This window comes from Halichoeres trimaculatus, unplaced genomic scaffold, assembly GCF_033239565.1.
Source record: "Halichoeres trimaculatus isolate MK-OKI-2021-1 unplaced genomic scaffold, fHalTri1.1 fHalTri1_scaffold_15, whole genome shotgun sequence".
NCBI classification, from domain to species: domain Eukaryota; kingdom Metazoa; phylum Chordata; class Actinopteri; order Labriformes; family Labridae; genus Halichoeres; species Halichoeres trimaculatus.
The window spans coordinates 28,659,569-28,683,713 of record NW_027437193.1 but is presented as its reverse complement, the minus strand read 5'-3'; the positions used below and the strand labels follow the sequence as shown (position 1 = coordinate 28,683,713).

Here is a 24,145-nt window from a genome sequence, read left to right as displayed (position 1 = left end):
CAACTTGATAAAACAAAAATTTCGGGTGTATTCACACCTGTGGCTCGTTTGCTGTGTTCAGATTCAGGGGCAAAATGATCAAGATGTAGCGGTTGTCACATGGTTTGTTTGTGATCACAAGGCAAAGTCTCTTTTGGTCCAAAGTTGTAAACGAATGTCAAGTGCGATGGATTTTTTCTCTCATTGGTCAGAAATCATACCTGGAAGGCGGGGAGTTTCCCTATCTTTGTTCATTCATTCATGTTCTTACTCACCATGGAGTATCAACAGAGTGTGTGGCTAGTTTGCATTAAAGCGTTTATCTGGCTCAGTGTTTTAGCTTTGGTGTGGTACTGCTCAAGGGGAGCGCCGGAAGCCCCTCTCACTCATTCGCTGCCTCAGGAGTTTGTAGACCTCTGTATTTTTATAAGTAGAGTCCAGCATTTGGTACGACTCATTTTTTTGTGTTCTTCAGGCTTCTCTTTGGTTGATTCTTCTGCTCATTTTTCTCACAAGTGGATCATTTAGGGCAGTTGTTCCGAAACAGTGGGCAGCCCCCCCGAAAGTCCGGTTCGTTTAGGCATATGTGAACACAGCATTCGCGCTCAAAACAAGTGGGTCGAGATTGACAAAAATAGGTGGTCTCGGTTTGCTTCCATTTGAGCCCTGTAGCGGTTCCTGCACAGAGAGAACACAAATGCCCCGGCAACCGGCACAGCCGACTCATAACTGTGGCTCACACTGTAGTGATGGGGGCAGTAATGAGCCCGGTTGACAACTGCACAGTCAAAACAGGAGAAGAAGAATGAGTAGAAGAATCAACAACAGCAGAAGAAGAAGTAGAGAAGCCTGAAAAACAGAAACTATGAGTCGTGGGCTAACATGGAACAGCGCGGAAATGAAGTGCCTCGTTGAAAAAACTGCACATGTTGTTCATATGGCGCACACTGGTACATGAGCCAGATAAACGCTATAATGCAAACTAGCCACACACTTTGTTGATGCTCCATGGCGGGTAAGAACATGAATGAATGAACGAAGATAAGGAAACTCCCCGCCTACCGGGTATAATTTCTGACCAATGAGAGAAAAAATCAATCGCATGTGACATTTGTTTACAACTTTGGACTGCAAGAGACTTTTGCCTTGTGAACACAAACAAACCTAGTGACAACTGCTACAATTGTATCATTTTTGCTCCTGAATCGGAACGAAGCAAACAAGCCACAGGTGTGAATACACTCTTAAACTTATCTCAGGTAAAAAGAGACCATCAATAAAACAAATAATGTGTAGCCTCTTAACAGTTTTTTAGCTGTTTTTCTCGCTCTTTAAAAGCCAAATTGTCAGCTATTCTGGATGCTACTTCTACATGGGGCCTTTGCAACGCTGATCTGACTAATGTTGTATATCTATTTCAAATAAAAACAACCAAGCTTTGTTTTTCTCCCCTCAAATGAGCGCTGAGTCATTAACCCCCAGGCTATTATTGCATTTCTGTTACATTTCTGTTTTGGTTCCTCTGTGTCCTCAGCAAAACGATGGCCAGTTCACGGTAATCCAGTTGGTGGGAATGATGCGTGGGATCTCAGCCGGGATGAAATACCTCTCAGAAATGAACTACGTTCATCGCGACCTGGCTGCGCGGAACATCCTGGTCAACAGCAACCTGGTGTGCAAAGTGTCTGACTTTGGGCTGTCGCGCTACCTCCAGGATGACACATCTGATCCCAGCTACACCAGCTCTCTGGTGAGTAAACACAGTGTTTGTTATTTTATCATGCAGGAACATTAGCTCTTGTGCTCCCATGGTGTTCTCACGATTATAAATCTCTTAATGTGTCGTCAACTTCCTAATTATGGATGGTGCCATTCAAGCACCCTAAAAACCCTTACCTGTCAGTCTTATCAGCTTGGCTTTTATCTGACAGTGTCTTATTCTATCTGAAGGTATAAGAAAACCTTTCATGCTGTCAGTGGCTTTCATTTTATAGAAGCTGTCGCTCCTCCTTCCTTGTCCTCCTTCCTCCTCTTTCCTATACTCTGCAAGTCACGGACCGAAGGGTCTGTCACATCTTCATTAGTGCGGAGACAAGCCTCCTCTGGGAAGGCTCCTCTCTCGTTGACATGCCCAGAGTGCAGAGGAACCAAAGGGCATTGCGGCCTCTCAAACTGACAGCTACCACCCCCCCACACCCTCTTCCTCCTCCCCCCTTTTCTCCCTCCCTCCCTCTTTTCTCTCACTCCTCATTCATTATTACTGGGGCATCATGGGAGGCTTTGGCTCCTCATTAACTCCTCCACACTACAGATCTGTAATTATTAGCAGCCATCGTTAGTTCATCTTCTGCCTCTCCTCTTCCTAATTCAAAACACACTCATACACCCTCGCAAATACACGGCGTAGGTCATTAGGACTCCCGGCATGCCTCGGCTCTTATGTGTGTGTGTGTGTGTGTCTGTTTTTATTTTGATGATATTATGTGTGTTTGTGAGGCAGAGGCAAGCATGTGTGTCTCTGTGTGGGCGGGTGTCTGCGTGCCCATGTGCATGTGTCTAGTATCACCTCATTGACTCTGCTTTGAGACTTTGGTGCAAATTAGCTTGTTTACTGCCAATGCATCATGCGTGTTGCTGCCTGAATTTAGCAGGCGATGAGGTCTTCTGGTTGCAAATCTGGTCAGAGGATGAAGAGCACACTCCTATATTATACACCCTAATGGAAGACTTCAAAGCTCAATACACTTGCATTATAAATACACCAAGAATTCTCATATTTTCTTTTATTTTGAAATCTCCATGCCCTGTATTTTACCTTTCCTCATGCTTTGGGTCACCAGTCTCCTGTGGCCAACTCATCCTATTCTGCTGGTCTTACCTGGGAGAAGAGAGTTTCACTTGTTTTATGAAACTGCCTCAGGGGCTGCATCTGAACATGATTCATTGTATACACTGAAAATGTACAGCACGGTGGCAAAACTGTATATATTACGGATAAATATGAATATATTATGTTACAATGAGGACCTATTTTAGAAGCAGTTTCAGAGGTAACTTATCACATGCAAACTTTAGATCAAAAGCATGCATTCAAATAGCCTGTGAGTCAGAGCCACACAGGTATGAACAGAGAGTTCTCAAAATAATCCGTTTCATCTAAATATAGGTGAAGAAGCAAACCCATCATACATAACGCGGTGTATTGCTTCTGTCTTATTCCCCCTTTGTAGCTCAGCTTTAGTAGAAAATGCTTTCTTCTGGAATTGTTAAGAGAAAAATAAACGTATAACAGAAAGCATAAGCCCAGTTAAGGCCCCTGACTGACAAGAAGTGTTAGCCCAGGTGTGGACAGAGAAGCTACGACCTGACATTGGTGTAGCTGAGGGCTAATTGCTCTGCAGGATTAGCTTGTGTTGTATCCTTGACCCCTCGGGCTAAACCTTGCTGAATTGGTCTTCTGTAGCAACAAAGAGGAGCAGCACCTCTGTTGTCTGCGCCGCTGAGCCTGCTAATACAACAGGGTGTAAAAGGTTGGGATTGGATTATAGATTGCGCCCTGCATTTTGATGTTGTTTAATGCAAACAAAGTCTCCTTGAGGGGCATTATCTTGGAGAGTCAATAGTGCAGGTGAGATTTGAAGTTTGTTGTGATGGCTGCATGTTTGGTTCTTTTTTCTAATACCGTGCTTTTTGGTGGTAGAGATTTTGGAAAAAGCACACATCAAAGCTTTGGTTGTGCTTCACTTTTACACAGAGCTCTCCCTTATTATCATGGCCATCCAGATGAAATCTTCAGTTCCAAAAACTATTTCTGCTCCCTCCAAAGCAGGGGAGCTGTTTTATTCATAACCCAGCATGTACTGAGAGACTGATACCATCAATATGCCTGTTAAATTCTTAAATAGAGCCTAATGCGATCCACTAACAGATGTGAACAATTCATAATGATTTAGCTAATGTTGCTACAGACTTCGTGTCAGAAGTCCTACTGATCCTTCATTCTTTGTATTCAGGGAAACATGCAAACAAGCGCAGAGGAAAGTGGGGGTCTACAGGTCCCATGCAGGGTCTTATACTGTAATTAAACCATGCATGGTGCCCTTCACTCCACGACTTCTTCAGCTATGACCTGATGCTAACCAATCAGCAAGCAAGGCCTGCGTGGCAGACAAGGCCGAGGGAATCAGGGAAATTAAATTGCGCTGACATGCGGTGATTTACATCGCCATCGACCTCCTCCTCCAGCAAATTAATCACCTCTTTCCCTCTACTGCTTTTCTAATTTTTCCCCGCAATTCAAGGCAGACCAATTACAGTGCCTGTGCTGTGATGCTGGATGTATGGTTGGGAGGACATGCTGGTAATTGCGTTAACCCTGGATGTGGGTTCAGTCTGGAGCGATGTTGTGGAGGTTTTAGACAGAAGGGGGCTGTCCTCCCTCTCTGTTGGCTGCTTACCAAAGTCCTGATTAATTAGGCTCACAGGACAATACTTGGACTGCTCTGGTCTTGCTGAGGTGATGTGTGCTAATTATTTTAAGGGGTTCTAAGAGTTTGTGTCGGGGTGAATGCAGCGGGGCTCAGCTGTATTTGTTTGGTTGAATGTAATCACATTAACATGGCTGTATGGTTTGGGAAATAAAACGTGCACACTGGGAATAGGTACTGAATCATGAACCTTTGCAGGTAGCCACCGAATGTTTTCTGTAATACCAAGTACCCAATCACATAAAGTCAAACGGTACCATGTTTAGGTACAGAAACTAGAGATAGACCAATATAGATTTTTCCAGGCCGATTATTTGTAGTCAAGAGGCCGATAACTCATATTTGAAGCTGATATTAATTTGCAGTCAAAGTGCAAATATTGGTGTCAAAATTTTGGAGGATACAAACCCTTAACTTCATTCAAATACCTTTAGGCATGAGTTTATTAAACAGTTTCCAGGCTTGGCAGCATGTTTTATAAAGTTAAATTAAAACTTAAAAAAATAAATAGCTTAAGTTTTCTACAGTAAATAAAGTTTTCCAAAATTTCAAGGTAACTGCAATAAATCTAATAACTGTACTGCTGATTGGCTGTTTCCCAAGCAATGGCTCTGCTTGTAACCAATCAGATGGTACTGTGGGTGGGACAGAGCTGGGGACTGAGTAGTGACTGCAGACAGTGGAGCGGCTGCATCAGAGCCACAACAACTCAGTTTTAAATTTGTGTCTTATCAGCTGTCAGATTAAAAAAAAGGCACATGCCGATATGCTTCAAAATGCCAAATATCAGCCCTGATAATCACCATAGCCGATAATTGGTCTATCTCTAACAGAACTGCATCCTTGTAACTGTGAGGGAGTGGAAGAGTAGGCTGTTTTCCATGCTGGACGTGCAAGTTTACATATTGAGAACAAATTTTTAACTGGAAAAACTTTGTGATTTCATTGTCACACAAGTTGATATTAATTACCACATAAACACACAAAAGAACAGAAAATTGGTACCAGTTGCCAGGTACAGAGCATCGGTACCATATCGTTCAAGGTGAATGGTAACCAACCCTGGCAAACATAATCATCAGCCTGTGCAAGAAGTCAGTTGTTTTCGAATATTCTAGCCAGGGGGCCGATACCATTTCTATTTTCTGTGGAGTCTGGGGCATGTCCAGACAATTTTGCTTATGGAAAACTTTATGTTTCAAATTGTTATGTTAGCAAATTCCTCACTGTGATTACTAAAGTCTTTCTGATTTGGGATTTCTGTTAATAGGTAAGACGTTACCTTTGATGATATACAGTACGGGTGAAGGCTGAAAAGTTTGTGCCTGGCTAGGAAGGAGTTATGTCATTGTGATTAAACTTGTTTTTTAACACTTACAGCATGGTTAATTTTCAGATTAACTGACGTTGTAGTGTTTGAGGACTTTGAAAAGTAGAACCAGAGACATTTTGTGAATATGGTTACAATATGGCACTGTGGTGTTGTCAAATAGCTGCAGAGAAAATGGGTTAGCCTTTCATGCCAACATTGGTTGCTCCACTAGAAATAAAAAACTATTGGACATGCGTTGAACAACCCGGCTCTACCTCACTCCACTGTTCTGTGCAATATGTCACTTTTAATACTATTACTATTATATCCACTGGAAATGTGCAATACCCTGTCAGTGACAACTTCTTTCTGTGTGCAATAATCTGACTGTGAAGTACATATCCCTCCAATAAGTGCAGTACTCTCTATATACCTTTTCTACTCTGTTTACAGTGTTATTTGGTACTCAGGTGTTTTTTTGTATATTCTTTATTGAAACTGTTTCATATTATTTATTTGAATTGTTTATATTCTCTACTGTAAATGTTTTATATTCTCTACTTTAAATGTTTTATATTCTCTACTTTAAATGTTTTATATTCCCTATTTAAATATTTTATCTTTATATCCTTTATATCTTTTGCCTTTGACTCTGAGAGAGCCCCCTGCACAAGGTTTCCAATGTGTCTGGACTGTCGGTCCATCTACAAATGGCAAATAAAAAACCTTGAAACATCGATGCTCTTCCTTTATCAACTGTGAAAAAGTGAGCAGCTGAATTCAAAAGGGGTAGGAAGAGCCTTGAAGATGGCCCAAGGTCTGGACATCCTGTCACAGCAACAACTCAAGAAAACATTGACTATGTTGAAGAATAAACCATGCTGTAAGCGTCAGAAAATGTTGAATTTAATGCACGCTGAGTTGCATCAGTACCGCATAACTCCTTCCTAGTCAGGCACACCCTCTTTTGTATCACACCCCCATTGAGAGCACCACTATTCAGCCAGCATCTAGCCCCCAACAACTGCAGGGAAATTTACAGTTTTTGGTTGCTGGATTCCTCTTCTGTATACTTGTTTTATGAAACAACCATGCAGAGTATTTTTACCACTAAAAGAAAATGTGCTACATTTGAATGCAAAAAAAAAAAAAAAAACCCACCAGCAATCCAACTAGCCCATCTATTAGTTGTCTAAACAGCTTATTCCAGCATCAAATAGCCAATCAGTGTTTCATAGTTTAGTCTGGCACCAGAGATGGACTCTCTTATCTCATTAGGTCAATGTCACCCTTGGCTGAGACTGAGACATGCCCCTGTGTTGAAATATTCCCTGGTCTTCTGTTCAACTCTGCCCTGCCCGTTTTTTTCAAGTTCAATTCTGCCACAGCCGACCTATGTCATTAGCATAACACAACTTTTGCAAGTTTCCCTAAAACCCTTTTCTGCCTCTTTGCCAGTGGAGCATTTTGGAGGCTGTGTTGGCACTTATAATCAAAAGTTCTGACAGTGCTCTTTTGCAAATTCAGGAGGTTCGACTCGCTACACAGTGTGTAGACTGCAGAGGAAGCAAGCTTTAATCCATCAGAGGAGCAAAAACTCAAAGGATGATAGAAAAGATGACACGCATGGTAGAATTTGGTAGATAATTTCATTTTTAACTATCAGCAGTCTTAATACTCATTATGTGCAGCTATCATAAGCAGAGCCTTGACGTTGTATCAAAGGGTTCATGTCAGAAAGTTTGAATCAAATACATAAATTCTGCTTATCCTCTATGAATGTGCTGCACAAAAAAACGTGCATGAAAGGAGTAACTTTTAATCTCCTGAAGTCCCCCCAGGTGACACTAATCTCGTGCAAGAGGCACTAAAGAGGAAGACTGACTTTTTGAACACCTACAAACCCTGTCTTTATCCAAGGAGCAACCAATCCATACAAACTATGGCTTTCCCACTTACCTGCTTCTGTTTCATTGGAAGACCTTTACAGGGCAGCACAAAGGTGCTTCACAATAGCATTACTCACCGTACTGTGATAAACAATACATCAAAGTGATAGAGGCCGTGATATGCTGTATGATTTATTATGGTCTCCTGGGTCAAAGTCAACACCTATAATGGTGCAACCTAGGCCACGGATGAATTGGCAGTAAAATTTGGGTGGCAACACATCAAGGTGTGATCATCACATTATAACAGTTTGACTGCCAAAGCTGAGGTGAGATGAGCAAGTGTTGTCTCCTAGTCCTGCTAAGTTGTGAATAAATAATTGCAATGGCCAAAAGAGGTGGGTAAAAATATAGATGAATTGATGCCACAATATATTCTGTGGCAAATCCTCTGGTCGAATTGATTCAACTCCTGGCAAGTGAGGAGGTCTGTGCATGTCATTTGCGTTGTATGGATGAGGGCCACCAGAGTCCAAGTAACATAAAAAATGGCAGCCAGTGTAGCAGCAGAAGCATAGAACCAGATCCTTCAGCTTTAAAGTTTGATATTTCAGTTGTTTTATTGCTCTAAAATGTGAGGTGACATACCACATGTGTTCACATGGGGCATGAAAATCGATAATCAAAGTATTTAAATCAATATTGAATCAAATCAATATTGTCTTGAATCAAATCGAATTAAATTGAATCAATATTGATTCAATATCAACTTGATTTGATATCGATTCAATTCGATGTAATATTGAATCATCATAGAATCGAACCGAATCAATATCGAATTGAATCGAATCAGTATCAAATTGAATCAAATCAATATTGAATTGAATCGAATCAATACGAAATCGAATCAATACGAAATCAAATCAATACGAAATCAAATCAATTCGGAATCAATTCGGAATCAAATCAATGTGGAATCAAAAAAATATCAAATCAAATTGCATCGAATTGAGTTGAGTTGAATTGAATTGATAGTGAATCAAATCGATTTGGAATAGAATTGCAACTTAAAGAATAAAAATTGAATCAAATCTTCAGGTTCTTGACAATACCCAGCCCTAATGGTCAAACTGTCAAAAAATAGAAATAAAAAATGCTGGGCAGCTACACTGTGTCATTGAATGGAACTTATTGTTCAAGGCAACTGTCTACACTGTATTTTTGACTTTTGAGGCCAACTTAGAGTCTTACGTTTAAACCAACTAATAAGTTTTTGTTGAGGTAACTTAATATTCACATTTAGTGTAACTTGAAGGGACAGGATTCAGTCCCCACTCCTCTGACTGGGAGTCAGTGACTCTTCTACTAAGCTACAATCAAGTTGATCAAGTGATGATTCACCAACTGCAAAGCTAGAGTTTGAATACTAATAAAAATATTCACCTTTTTGGTTGATTAATTTTATTCTCATCCATTTTTTATGAGAACAGGGGAGATGGTGGCACATGTGGAAAATTGAAATTGTAGATTAAGACCCCAGAAGATTTGAAGCAGTTGTCAACACAACAGAACATTTTTGTTTGCCTAACCAAAAAAAATCATTTTCAGGCCAACAATATTAAGTTTTGATTTGTAAAAATGGAGCTTTTGCAGACGTACTAAAAGTTGTTGTTCTTCGGGTTCATTGAGAATCTGAAAACCAGACTACAGCTGTTAAAAAGGAAGCTCAAAGCCCCTGCCATAATCAATATGGCTCCCTCCAATAATCAGCAGCATTAGTCTGCATCAGGAACAGACCAAGTGTACACCTGAAAACTGAAGTTTAAATTTCTCCCCTATGGATCAAGTCAACACAAGACGACACAACTGAGACTGTTTAAGCTGCAACTTAGAGAACAGACATAAGGCAAGTGGCCAATAGAAAGTTTGGCTTTTTGTCAGTGAGCATGTCAAGTGTGTAACAGCTCAGATAAGAACTGTTACCCTTTGAGTTAAGAGTTCATGCCCACAAGGCTAAAGTGATGAGGCCAGGTGTGGGTCAGTACTTCCTGCTCTGTGCTCCAGCTGATGAAGGGGATACGCATCGATGTATGTGCTTAAAAGTAGGTATTGTGTGGTGGACTCATATGTGTCCTGGGGCCTTTTTCTCTCCATGTGTGTCGACATGTGTGTGTTTGTTTGTGTCATTGAGGCTCAGAGGGGTTGAAAGGCGAGGTCACACAGAGCCAGTAACAAAGCTCATCCGTCAAATCCCTGTGACCTGAGTGACATTCTCTCAGCTGCGCTCCACTGCGCACACTATGTGGACCGCGCTGCTGTTTCTGTCATTTGTCTGTTTTCTATTTGCATCCTTTCTCCCCCCTCTCTGTCGCTCTCCCTGGCTTCAGGCCCATGCACTTTTTTTTGGCTTGTCTATTCAACTTGTGCTGAAATATTTATGCTCTGAATAAAGTTAAGGGGACAGAGCCTCTGAGCAAACAAGAAGGAAAATGGGAACGTGTCCATATGGACCGGGAGAAAAAGCAAACAAAGGGACTTTCTTGCAGATTTTATCCTGACATATCACTTCTGTATGCAAACAAAATGCATATTTGCTTGAACACAAACCTCTATATCAATACATCACAGAATTTCAGGAACAGAGCAAGGTTATTGGAACCAGATTGGATATGTGCGCACTGACAATGAATAAATATCTTGTTTTTGTTTGTTGACGTTTCATGTAAGGAAGAAAAATTCAGCAAAATCGGGGTTCAAAGTAAGTTATTTAAAGGTAGCTAAACTTGTTTCTAAAAGTCCAACTACATACATAAACATTACACCACACCACATGCCAATTTGACGATACTGTAATGTGAAAAATGAACCCGTGCTTCAGTCGTTAAAGATCAAGAGCTGCTTTGTTTCTTGGTCAAGGCAGATTCTCTGTGATTAAAACAGCAATCAGTCATTCTCCCTCCAATACTTCTCAAACCTGGTCGACTGAAGGCTATTTATAATGTTCAAAACAACCTGTGAAGCTACATTCATATCTGAGTTCCCAAACAAATGTCCATCTTTTTGTATCTGCCACACAAATTCACATTTGTTTCATATCACTCCCATTGGATTCTGTTTGCTCTTGTAGCTTGATATAGCATCAGTCATATTGACAAACAAACCAGGGCTTTATTCCAAAATGTATGAGCTGATGGTTGGATCCAGATTGCATCATGACATCCACATGTGAAGTGCTGTAGAAGTTGTTTTCCTCCTGTTCTCTCTAAAGTGAAATTGAAGGCATATTTCACAACTTCAGTTTCCAACTCCTTTTTAAACAAATTACATGTTTTGCCTGGTACACGTGCCAGAAATGTACATTTATTTCTGGCGTGTTGAGAGGTTCATGCTCTCTTGCACAGATCCTCAACCTCCTCATACCAAAAAAGTACTGTATGAGTCACCGCTGCAGTGACCAAGCACTATTCCCGTCTGGCTTCCCACTGAAGTGACCTGCCAGGAGTGGAGGTGCTACAGCTGGGATAAGAAAGCCAGTCACGCTCATTCATAATTACAGAAAATCTTGAACCACATCCTTTTTTATCTTGTAGTTTGTTTGAAATGTATTATGATGTTTCTAGGCTAATTTTATTCAGATTGTGGAAATGTAGCAGACTCAGTCCTGGAGTAAATGTAACTGGAGAAAATATCCAAGAATGGAAATGAGTGTGAATGTTACAAAGATACTCACAGATTCAGATCTGCGCCTGGTTTCTTCATCAAAGAGGGAACAACCATCCCCAGCAGTCTATCGTGATTTATACCTTGTGTCATATTTGCCAGTGATTCTCCATCTGTAACTGTTTGACTGCATTTGCATCCAGACTGGATTAACATTAAAGTGGTTTGTGTTTGACTACATTAGGGAAAGACATGTGTCATTACTGTCTTTGTTGAGGACTATACTGCAGTCAGTAGGATCAGAAAACAGTGATTTTATCTCTTGGTCAACCAAAACAGTAAACTCTAAATAAGGAACTTCAAAACAAAATCCCTTAGATGTGGAATGTGGGGCAGTTCAGAATTTATTGACTGAGGTGGCCCAACATGGAGCCTTAACTCGGGCAACTGTGGCAGGAAGTGTGTACACATTTAGAAATGAGAATATTTCATTGACTATATTATTGTATTGACAACTTATCTCACCACAAACAATATTTAATTATTATATTATATTATATTATATTATTATATTATATTATATTATATTATATTATATTATATTATATTATATTATATTATATTATATTATATTATTATATTATGTTATGTTATATTATATTATATTATATTATATTATATTATATTATATTATATTATATTATATTATATTTTATTATATTATATTATATTATATTATATTATATTATATTATATTATATTATATTATATTATATTATATTATATTATATTTTATATTATATTGGGCAATTTTGTCTTTAGTAGATGGGACAGCTGAAAAGGAAAGGAGGGATACAGAAAGGAAGTGGAGGGTGGCAACAGCCAGAAATTAAAACAGACAAAAAAAAATGTGTGTGTATGTTTACTTTAGAAAGAAAAACAAAAAAATAACAAAAACAAAAAAACAGATACACAGAATTAAAAAAAAAAACCTTGCTGAAATAATACGTTGTTTAAAAAAGAAAGGTATTACCTACCAAGTAAGTTATTTATTTTAAATCTGAACAAGTTTCCTTCTTCAAGCTTGCTCCACTAAGTGAACTGTGTATAAACTGGGAAATTTAGACTTATCTTTTTTTTTTTATGTCTCCTGATGAAATGGTACAAATTTACTCTCCCCATTTGACTCATCATACACATGGGTACAGTTTGGCACCATGACGATGAGAGCTCACAGTGCAGCCCTGTGCTACGTAAAGTGGCAGTTTGACGGCTCATTTCAGTCACAATGAGGAGCAAAACTGGAGCAAACTGCACAGAGCTGCAGAACTTTAATGAGCATTGTTTGCGCTTAAATATCATCAGAGTATTGTCTGTGAACTAGACCTCGAAAGGGAACAGATGGAGGGGAAAAGATGAGCAATTCTGTTTTGCTAATAGCTGCCACAGTCCATTCTTGGTAAAATCCTCCGTCAGTGTTGCACTTCCTCCAGATTTGCTTGACAGGTTAACATTATCAAATGTAGTTGTTTTGCACTAGTCATGGCTCCTAGATGAACTTCGTTCTAACTTTAACCTCCCCCTCTTATCTCTCTATACCAGTGGAGGATAAATGTAACAGCTCAAAATAGTTCAGTGACTTTGCTTTATTCATCTATTCTATTTATTTCATTCTATTTTTCCAAAGCACTGACAGATACAGATATGTGCTTTACAAAAAAGATTAATTGAACTGATTTCTGCAATTTCAAATTGACAGAAGAACTTCACAGTCCTCCTATTTTTTGACATAAGATCTGAGTGTTAAACTATTTCTGGAAGTCTTAACTATGTCTTCTTTAATCTATTTTAACACATACAGCAATTGAACACGGCTATTTTGAGTGTTTCCTTTCACTATCCACCCATGTAGTATAGAGAAAGTTTTACTCTTCATTTGTTAATCAAATCAGAAAAGAAAAAGCCTCAAAGACTTCTCTGCTTGGGATTTTTCAAACATGAAATAAAACTTTAACAAATTCCTTCAGCGTCTGCCAGACTTCATCGTATAGCAGAGACCTGTGTCTGTCGATCTGCCACATATTGTCATGGATGACCAAAAAAACAACTCCTTTGCCCTCTCCTTCCTGCTTTTTTGTTTTTCATTTGTTCCATTTTTCATTCCATCTTCCCGTGTTACTCTTCCTCCTCTCTGTCCCTCACTCGCTGTCTTCCTCATTCTGTTTGGGCAGACATCCAAAGCAGATCATTGCTCTGAAGATTTCATTAAAAGGATGTTGATGGAGCACTCGTCCCAGCCTAAAGTAAATGTGCTCAAGTCCGTTTGAGTGTGCATTGTTTGGAAATGGATTATAGAAGTTGAAGGAGTGAAGGAAAAGGGGAGGGGGAGTGTAGGAGAATAAAAAACAGGGAGGAAGATCTGCATATTTGTCTCCAGATGACAGAAGAAAAGTGTTACTTGGAATCTTAAAATAGCTTCAATGGAGTGAGAAAACTGTGAAAACACGGCCAAACATCGGTCTCGTCTTTTATTAAGACTACTTAAAAAAAAATTCTGGGCCATTTTATTGATGACTGTAATCAGATTCCGTCTTGGGCTTTTTTTGCTCTCGATTTCATTTATTTTCTGCTGCTGCATTCCAGTGACAGGCCACATGAAGGTAGCAGGCACGTTGGTGGCTGCAGCGCGCTACAAAAACATGACAGGTGTTTCATATCCCAGTGTATGTGTCTTCACACACACACACACACACACAGACTTGCACAAACACACATTTTACTGGGCCGAGGGACCGAAACAGACACCAATAAGTAGACACATTACCTGGCCTACACATGTTTATCTGTCATCTTTCAGACCCAGCTGTCACAGGAACGCTCCCGTCTCACCGTGTTACCTAACCTTACACTCCCAGCCCTGCTTCGTTGCAATCACAGCGCAGACATGTCACTAGCTGTCACAGCTGGTCACAACCTGTCACGGACGGGCATAAAGCAGGTGGAACCAGTCGTGTACTGTAATCTCATTCTTTTGACAAAGGGGTGACAGCACATGACTGTGTCTGCTCAAGGTGCTCCAGGTGGATACTCTGCTTTAAATGTTGTCCTCCTATAGGATACAGGAAAACTGGAGAGAAGGATACAAAGTTATCTGATATTTCAAAAAATTGTGAAAAAAACTTCAATTTTGTACACCGTAAGGTTGTTAATACAAAACTTAGAGCACACTTCTGAAATAATACTATTTTACGATATTCCAGTCCAGAAGATACATGTTTGGTCTGCTTGTCTGTGGCAGCGGAGCTGAGAGGTTTCACTCTAGTCTGTGTTTGTTTCCATTTGCTCAGCTCAGTTGCATCACAATAAACTCAACCCAACCTGAGGTCAACGGGTCAAAGGTTTTCAGAGGCTCATGATCACCATAATGTGGATAAGGGCAGATTTGTTTGCTCTCATCTGATTTATATTGAAGTTGTTGTTGTTGTTGTTGTTGCTCTTGTTGTTTTTCTGTTGTACACCATTTACTGCCATATGGCTACACATTTATACTTGGTGTTATGGGCTGTTTCCAAACTGCCAACTACATTTTATGTACTACATACTACATACTACATACTACATGTGTATGTAAAATGTAGTAGGCACTGCATGCCGCTTAATGCTTTTGCATGTAGTACGTACGACTGTATGACTATTACATTGGGTTTGTTTTGTAGTATACTCCTCTGGTTTTCAGTTTCAGAAAATGAAGCTACAGGTGTTGGATTTTATTTTGCCCTTATTTTAAATGCACAACTCAAACTTTGGGTAGATCTCGGCATTTAGCAATTTTGTTAATCAAATCATGGCAGGCTCGTCATATTTGATTTATGTCGTTAACTGAAAATAAATCTGGAAGATATTTTTATTTCTACAGCTGACGGAAAAAAACACTTCTATGTAATCCAAAGTTTAAAAAAGTGAATCAGTGGTTTATATGGGCTTTAATGAATTTGTAGAAGTAAACACATCTATTATAACAGGAAGTAACAAGATTTACTTTTGTTTCTTTCACATTTCACTTCTATTTCATAGACCATCTAATGTTAGTGTTGTTGTATTGTAGTTATAATGCCGACTCATTCCAGTAGACGGTGGTAATCCACCAAAACCTGCCACCCGCATAGACAAACAGCATTAGCGCCATTCATTGTGGGAGACTGTATGCTGGGTAGGCTGGTCTGTTGCATATTGAGAAATTTTCCTGGATCAGTAGGACATCCAGGGATTTTTGGCATACTGCAGATTTTGCAAGTTTTCACATACTGACTACTACAAACTAAATTTTAGCTAAAATAGTCGGCACTGCTAGTGTTGTGTGGGTTTGGAAAACAGCTGTAGACTCTACTTTCCAAAGTGCTCTGGTATAGCCAAGCAGCCTGCTTTTGCTAAGAGTACATGGAAACAATCCACCAAATAGGTAAATACATTCAGATAGACTTGATAGGCAGAGGCTGGGGTACAGGAGGCAAAGCTCAACCAGCAGCAAAGTGTGGACAGCAGAGGTGTGTTTGGATACACTGTCCTGTCGTTAGAAAGAGCTGTGATTGGTTGAGTGGAGTTTAACATCACCCTGCTAGCTGGTAACAGCTGAGCATATGACCCTCGTGTCCCGCATGAACTTACACAAGCTTCATTTCCTGAATGTGGGCTAAGCTGGTCACGGTCATGAACTGATCCACATGCACAGAACAGCAACAACACAGACGTCATACAAAGCAGTGTTTACAGAAGCGAACATTGTGATGGCTGAAGTAAGCGTGGTAAATGGTTTCGTTCTGAAATGAATGTGCTGTGGGAGCCGGGATAGCTGAGCAGATGGAAGTGAGGAGGAGGAACTACCTCCATCCGAGCTGTCTTTCACGTTTGTTTCCAGGTGATTCACACAGACGTCCAGCCCTTCAGCACTAAACAGTATAGCTCAAAAGTAACATCAAAGTTGAATGCATTCTGAAAAGGCTGTGGAGACTGAGATAAAATAGCAAAGAAATATCTGGATTATATATGATGCAGTTGGCCCATACCTGATTTACATCATTTCTGTGTGACAAGAAAAATAAACCGATGGTGATCACATTTCCCTGCAGGGTAAAGTAAGTCCAAGACTTTAGCAATTCTTTTAATGAGTTGGGTTAATTTTTTTAGAGCTTATTAGTCATATTTTTGATAGTCTGGCTCTATCCTGGGAGCTTCCTACCCTTCCACGTGTGCACATGGAATGCCAAAGTCAAACCTGCCCGAGGAGAACAGGATGGCAGAATCTTTGTCCTCTTTTAAGGACACATTTTTATCAAAGTGCTTTTACTGGAGGTTTTAGCTCAGCATATTTTAATTGTTGCAATGCTGCAAATGTTTAATTTTGTTTTACCTTTTAACTTTTTCCAGTAAATGGGCAGGAACTTAAATTCTTATCTTTTATCATTTTAATGTGTTTAAATAATTTTATTGTTTTTATTTTTCTTATGTGTTCCCTTCCTTTATGTGGTGGTAGTTTTTAGCTTTTTACATAATGCATTTTTCTTTAGTTCCTCACATTTCTCTTTTACTACTCTTTAATTCCTCCTCTTTTATTTCTAAAACTGTTTGTTTCATTTTGTACAGCAATTTGTAACATTGCTTTTGAAAAGTGCTACATAAATTAAGTTGTTTACTACTACTATTATTATTATTGTTAAAAGAAATATAAAAGAAATAAAAGAGGAGTAAAAGAGAAATGTGAGGAACTAAATAAAATACATTATATAAAAGGCCAAAAACCACCACCACCAAATAAAGGAAAGAAAATCATCAGAAAAAAAAAAAATAAAACTGATTAAAACTTCTAAAGATGGGAATTTTAAGATCCTGCCCGTGTACTGTGAAAAAAGAGAGTTATTATTACTATTATTATTATTATTATTATTATTATTATTATTATTATTATTATTATTATTATTATTAAAATAAAAGTGATTAGTAGTGTTGATATATACCACACTAGTAAAATCAGACACAGCATATAAGGAGGAGCTGGAGTGGAGGTGGGTTGAAAAGCTGTTCACAGGGTGAGCAGCAGGAGTTGGCAGGCACTTTAAATTAAATGCCGATTTTACTCACTGAGCTGTCAGCTGATTGGGCCGGGGTAAAGAGCAGCTGATGTACTGTCGGCCAAGCTTGACTTTGTGGCCTGCCTGAACTAACTCTACGCTTGATTTATGGGAAAGTAGAACAGAGGCAACGTATTGTAAATAAATAATACATTCAATACACATCACAGCCCCAAAGTAATACCTCCATGGCTCTTAAAAGGACCCCACCCCACACTTTGAACATCACTGCAGCAAGGTATATTTGTTGCACATCTTTTGTAGCTGTTCATGCCCTGAAAGCTCACTCACTTTTTATTCCGAGTGCCGACATTTATCAGCCAGAAAATAGGCCCATCCAGTACGGCCATAAAGTGAGTCTCTGTGTGTACCCCAACTTATTTATTACCAAGAGACTTTTGCAAAGTATCACTTGATATCATTACAGATGACACCACTCAAGGCCCACAAGCCCTGCAGCTGAAGTGTGTACGCCACAGCCTGGCTCATCTACACACACTCTGAGTCAACTGTCCGAGATAATAGCTGTGTGTTATTCTTTTTAAGGGCCGATATTTCACTTCAAGGCAAACAGAAAACAGCTTGTTCCTTTTTCAGTAGCCTGCACAGAAAGCATATCTAAAGACCTCTCCTCATGCTTCAGGGCTTCACAAAGCTCTCTGCTTTTGTGTTGACATTAGGTCTGTTTTAATTCCCATCAACACTATGTGTTCCCCGTGGTGTTAGCGCTTTTTTTTTTTTTTACAGACAGAAACTCCAGTGCTTTTTATTATGTTTTTGCCTTCTTCCCTATATGCATGAGCTGCTCAGCACTTCATGTTATTAAAGCAGGATTTTGGCAGAGCTATCGTTGGCCCACAGCAGTAATTACCAAGGGTTTGCATAGCTGCTTCTGACTCACCAGCCTTGGAAATGTTATTACTAAAGTCTCATTGGAGGCTCACAGGGAGCATCTTGTGAAGCCTGTGTCTTTGCCCAGGCCATTCCAGCGACATTCAGCTCATATCCCTACAGAGTCCTGGGGCATGAGACCAGATGTACAGAGGGAGTGAGGGGAATATGTAAGTAATGATAAAAAAGGAGCTCTAATAGGCAGCGTCTTGCCTGGAGCAGCTGTTTTTTCCTTTCTTTTCTTTTTGGGTTTGTTCTGCATTTATTTCTCAGTTTTTCATTTTGTTTGTCCGAAAACAAATAATTGACCTGGAGCTTTTTCCCTGACAGGGTGACAGATGAAGAAGTAGAGGATTGGCCTTTTTATATTCTTGCAGGGAAGATATTTGGCTTATATCTGTGTAGCTCCATTCTTGCCCTAAAGAAAAAGAAAGTGCAAGAGAAAAGTGTCCCGGGGTCTTAGTTTAGATGAAACAATTCAGATATGAAGTATTCTGAGATATGAGAAAAGCATTGAAGTCACTGGGGCTTAGATAGCCTTTATTCCTCTATTGATCTCTTCCTCTCTGAGTTCTTCTTTTCTGTTTCTGCATTTTCTCTCTCTGTCACGCACTGCACCATTGCCTCATTTCTGATGATGCTTCATGTCTTTTTCTCTCCACTCACTGGTGTGCTTATGGAGAGCTGGAGAGCGTTGCTTTTGCATCTTGCTGAGTGTCCTGACAGCGGTCTCCCTCCAGGGTCAAATGTTAAATCTCTTTCCAGGATCAGCAGGCGCTCAAAGGTCAAACCTTAGAGAGGTGCTCATTAATGAGCTCAGCCTCTCCACCTCCACAGTGACACACAGCGCTGACCTGTAACACCTACATAAGTGTGTGTATAGATGCACACTTAGAGGGAAACACTCAACCTCAAACTGTTCAGGCAGAACAACTTCTGTACCTCGTTCTGCACAATTATCATCCGTTTTCCTCGCTTCTTTTTTCCATCTCTGTGTGAGAGCAGGGAAAGAGCAGGTGGCCTCTGCACAATCCTGTCCGGGTTTGGGTTTGTTACCAACACCAGCTTATCTGCAAATGCACAGATTTAGCTAATTGGCATTATTAATCTGCTGGCAAGCTCAGGTCAGGAATATGGGAAGGTGCTGTGAAGGAGGCGATTTAAGCATATGCCTGTGTCAGCGCCTGTGCGTTCGTCCCCGGCTGTGTCTGCATGAGTGTGTGTGTGAGGGTGCATGTGGAATTTTAAACAAGCAGCTGTCAATTTCAGTCAACAGGGCGCGTGGCATGCCTCAGGCCCAGGTAGCCCAATTACAGGCAGACACGCTCGATGTACGAGCAGAAGCCCGGGCCTATCTTCCTTTATCCAAACAGGGCTGTGGGAGAGGAGACGCTAAATGTGATGTTGGTCGATGTGTGAAGGGCGAGCTGTTGGGAGCTGCTGCGGCTGAGACAAAGGTGGAATCACGTGTATTGCTTGCAGGAGGATTGATACAGTGAGTGAATGAGGGAATAAAGATGTACAGGCAGGGAATAAGACGGTCAAGGCAAGTAAGCAAAGCTGCGTTGGTAGTGGAGAAGTATTAATAACTTTCATTTCACCTTGTGCGCCTTTTGTTTTTCTCTTCCTCTCTCTTGTTCATCTTTAGGGCGGGAAGATTCCAGTGAGGTGGACAGCTCCAGAGGCCATTGCTTACAGGAAGTTCACCTCAGCAAGCGACGTTTGGAGCTACGGCATCGTCATGTGGGAAGTGATGTCATTTGGGGAGAGGCCTTACTGGGACATGTCCAACCAGGATGTAAGTATTAATGAGTCCAGTTCAGAGACCCTCTGTTCTGTTTAGGTGCATATAGGAATAAGAGGTAAAAAGACAAACACTACAACCAGCAAATTTATTATGATTTTGTACAACTATAGTAAAAAGAAGAATATACTCAGGGCCATGATTGTCAGTGGCTCTAGAGGATGGGATTTAATTTTTTTTTTTTATTGATCACTAGCTGAGAAAACTCTCTAAAGGAAAAGTAAGGGTCTCTTTCCTTTTTATCGAATTTGGAAAGAAAAACACCCCAAAACATACAGGCAGTCCCTACACTGATAAACTCAGTTCAGTCCACCCCAAAACCTGGCACAAGTACTTTTTCAGTGAAGACATTCATCCAAACTTTTATTTATTCTTGAAAAAGGACTTTGAGGTTACCCTCATTTTCAGTGTCAAAGAGATCACAAACATTGTGTGAACAAATAACAAAAACAACACAAAACAAAGGAATAAAAAAGCAAAAGAATCATTTAAAACAGTTACAATAAGAGGAACAGTGATCAGTGATCGAGGTCCTAAACTCTGTAAGAGGGGAACGCTGTTATCTTTAGAGTTTGTTGGAGTGTATTCCAAGATTAAGGGGCATCAAATAAAAATGCAGATTTGCCAAAGTTAGTGTAGACTCGAGCAATTTTAAGCTTTAGCAGGTTAGGTGAATGTGTCATGTAGGACCCTTCACACAACCAACAGGTTTGAAAGGTTGGGTGGTAATTTGCCAGTAAGGGCTTTAAAAATGTACAAAAACTAACGTTTGTTCTGTTTCTGATCAAGAGAAGGCCAGCCAACCTTCTCATAAAGGAAACAAGACGATAACAATAATTTTCATAATACATTTCATTTAAATGAGCCTTTCTGTACACTCAAGGTCACTTTAAAGTTAATAAATACAATTACAAAGAGACGTCACAGAAGACACAAATAAGACCAAGAGACAAACAAAGTTTAGATCATCATTCTGCGGTCATGTATAGATTCAAGAAAAGACGGGAAACAACATGAAGTCTGAAAATGCAAGAATTGAACCTGGAAACAAAGTCCAAGTGAAATAAATTCCTTTTGCTTCTGCAAAATGCTGCGACACTAAGCTTATAGTTCAGTCAAGACCACTTTGTCAAAACAATCTTTTGTAACTTGCAAAGTTTCATTTGGCGGTATGGTTCTGTTCTGGGACTCCCTGCTCTTCCACGCGCTTGCGTGGGAAGCCTGAGGCAGGTAGAGCACACCTTCCTGCCCATCACGAGCCATCGTGAACGGCATAAGCAGGGAGCACAGCAGCAAAAAAACCCAGACAGGGCAGAGCAATCAACATGAATACATTGACAGGAGGAGCTGGGGTGGAGGTGGATTGCAAAATGCCAGCAGAGGAAGCAGGAAGGAGGCTGGGCTAGAGCTGTTTAAACAGCCCGCTCTGAATGCAATTTTCCAATAGGAGGCGGACACAGGAGTCAGCCGAGCCATCAGCTGATCTGCACCTATGATGACAGCTAAGCTGTTAGAGCCTGACGTTGTGTCCTGCCTGAACTAACACTACATTTGATTTTTGTGTTTTTTTATACAACTGAAGGAACCTTAGAGCATATGAAATTTTTCACATTTAGCATTTACACTTTTTTTTCTGTTTTTAATCACTTGCATGACTTTAGGATAAAGCCTGGGTGTGATTTCCTACTTTTCAAAACAAAAACAGTGCTTAACTGAAATGAGAAATTAAGCAGCACAACCAAAACAGATATTAAGTAGATTGACTGATATTTACTTCAAGTTCAGAATGGACATTAAGATAGTCTTCACTTGAAAATGTTATGAACTGATATTTGAACTGTAGCAATGCTGTCAGCTGTTTCTTATCAGTCTTTTATCAAATACTCAAGTCAAGTTCGTTGTATGCACAGTTATATTTTTTGGCTTGGTGTTGTTTTATGCTGTAGAGAGGGGGAGTAGTTGTAATATTACATTTGGTGTCAACAATGACAAAAGATAATATCGATTCAGAAGTAATAACTGAAAGATAAACCCATTAACTCACATAACTTGCTTCTTTTAGCTGATTATTGTAAGAACAGGCAGAGGTATTATTTAAAAAACATGTGGTGTTGAGGTTTAAACCCATTAAAGCAGAGCTGGATCACCACTGAAAATGCCTTTTTTTCCTTGAAGCAGCAGTTTCCTTGAAAATTCAAGAGCCCATTTCATAGGATCTTTAAGTAGCGTCGTAAAAACTAACACTCAGGTTTAATGTTATCGTTTTTTCTAACTTTCATGCCATAGAAATACAAGTTTGAATTTGAATAAACTGCCTCATTAATAGAACCGCCATTTCCCCACAGATGTGGTTATACTATCTTTTCACCCCATAGATACACAATCAAGGATAAGAGAGGAAGCTGTAATAAATCACACGTTTTTTATCAGCATCATCACTGAAGATGTCCTTGACTCTGACTTTGAAAGCAGACTTATTATGGATACATTCTCACTCCATCCCCTTTTCCTTCCTGGCTGGCTTTGGAGAGCGGTGAATGATTGCTGAGAGCTCTGCTTTGTTCCTCATGTCCGTTTGGATGAGCTCCACACACACACACACACACACACACACACACACACAGCCACAAATGCACAGGCACCAACACAAACACACATCCATTGGATAAACTCCCATATGATGAGGTCTTTCTCTCCCTAAGCTCCTTTAGGGAGACAACTAGCCAGTCATCAGGCCTCTATGGACCCCGCACCACGACCACCGTCCAACCCAGCAGATGTTGCCTCAGTGGGCCAGCAGCAAACACTGCCTGATGGGACTGATGCAGAGAGGAGGACTGGCACTGCTCAGCATGTCCGGCTGCTCAGTCCACACACACACAGACACACACATAGACACATAGACACTTGAGAAACACACAGACACTCAAAAGCACTTCCCCATATGCACCATTTGTCAAGATTCTGCTGAGTTGCGCTCAGCTCCGGGGTGGAGCTGGCAACCTACAGAGCAGCGTCTAATTTTTAATGATGGTATCTTTTTCACTTGATTTCACTCCAGACCTTTATCTTGCAACAGTGCATTTTTAAGAAAAGGTTTCATGCACAGACATGGTGTGGAAACCATGAGAGCAAGGTGAATCAATCTGCATAATCTTTCGGCGAGTGCATTACAGCTCCAGATTAAGCTAATTATTCCTGTATTTATATTTATTAGTACAAAAAAAAATGCAAACAAAGTGAGATTTGTGAAGGTTGGTGCCTCCAGCAAGTCTTCAAATCCACATCAGGATTTTTCATCTTCACTCAAACTTCAGCTACTTGAAACTTTCTATCCAAACTTCTCTCTAACAAAACTGGGATAGCCTGTGCAACCTTTAAGAGACATGTGTCAAGTGGCTGTACTTCACTCTCTCTTAATTATATGCAATCTGCCCAGTCCTCCAGCGACTCCTCTCTGTAGTGACACTGCCTCCGCTCGCCTTTCCGTCTCCTTCATCACTCTGTCCTCCAGGAGTGACATGTGATTGGCTAGAATCAAGAGAAAGGGCACATCAGCTTGAATGCTGACTGTCTCTTGAGTGACCAGAGGGAGTGTGGCTGTGTGGGGTGGGGGTCGGGAGCTGATGTGGATGTTGATGTCTTAATGCAGTTGGTCACTTCGACATCATCCAGATCAGTTATTTGTTTTTTTATGACGTGTGTATTATTAAAACATTTATGCAACTCTGAGATATTGTGTTGATGTTTCATTAATGTTTATTGGATTTTAAATTAAAGAGACCAGAATAAAAACATGCTCCTTTTCCAGGATTAATTGCTAAAGGACAAAAAAAAGTAGGTTTTTCCTTAAAATTCAGCGTTCTTAGTGCCAAAAATGGAAATATGCAACACTGTGATGCCAGACGAGCGTCTAGCAAGCTTATGCTCAGTGGACGTTGAACATAAGTCCTGCGTCTGTCATGGCAGATTGTTATTAAGGTGACATCTGATTTGGC

At 40.1% G+C, this 24,145-nt stretch overlaps 1 protein-coding gene across 2 annotated transcripts in view; it reads left to right on the top strand.

The window, feature by feature from the left end:
• Nucleotides 1–24,145, top strand: part of ephb1 (EPH receptor B1) — a 264,549-nt gene that overhangs the window by 231,585 nt on the left and 8,819 nt on the right. For both annotated transcript variants that reach the window (XM_074687825.1, XM_074687824.1), the window contains exons 12-13: nt 1,514–1,729; nt 19,992–20,141. In XM_074687825.1, coding sequence (XP_074543926.1) covers nt 1,514–1,729; nt 19,992–20,141 — 366 coding nt within the window. The remainder of the gene's footprint in view (nt 1–1,513; nt 1,730–19,991; nt 20,142–24,145) is intronic.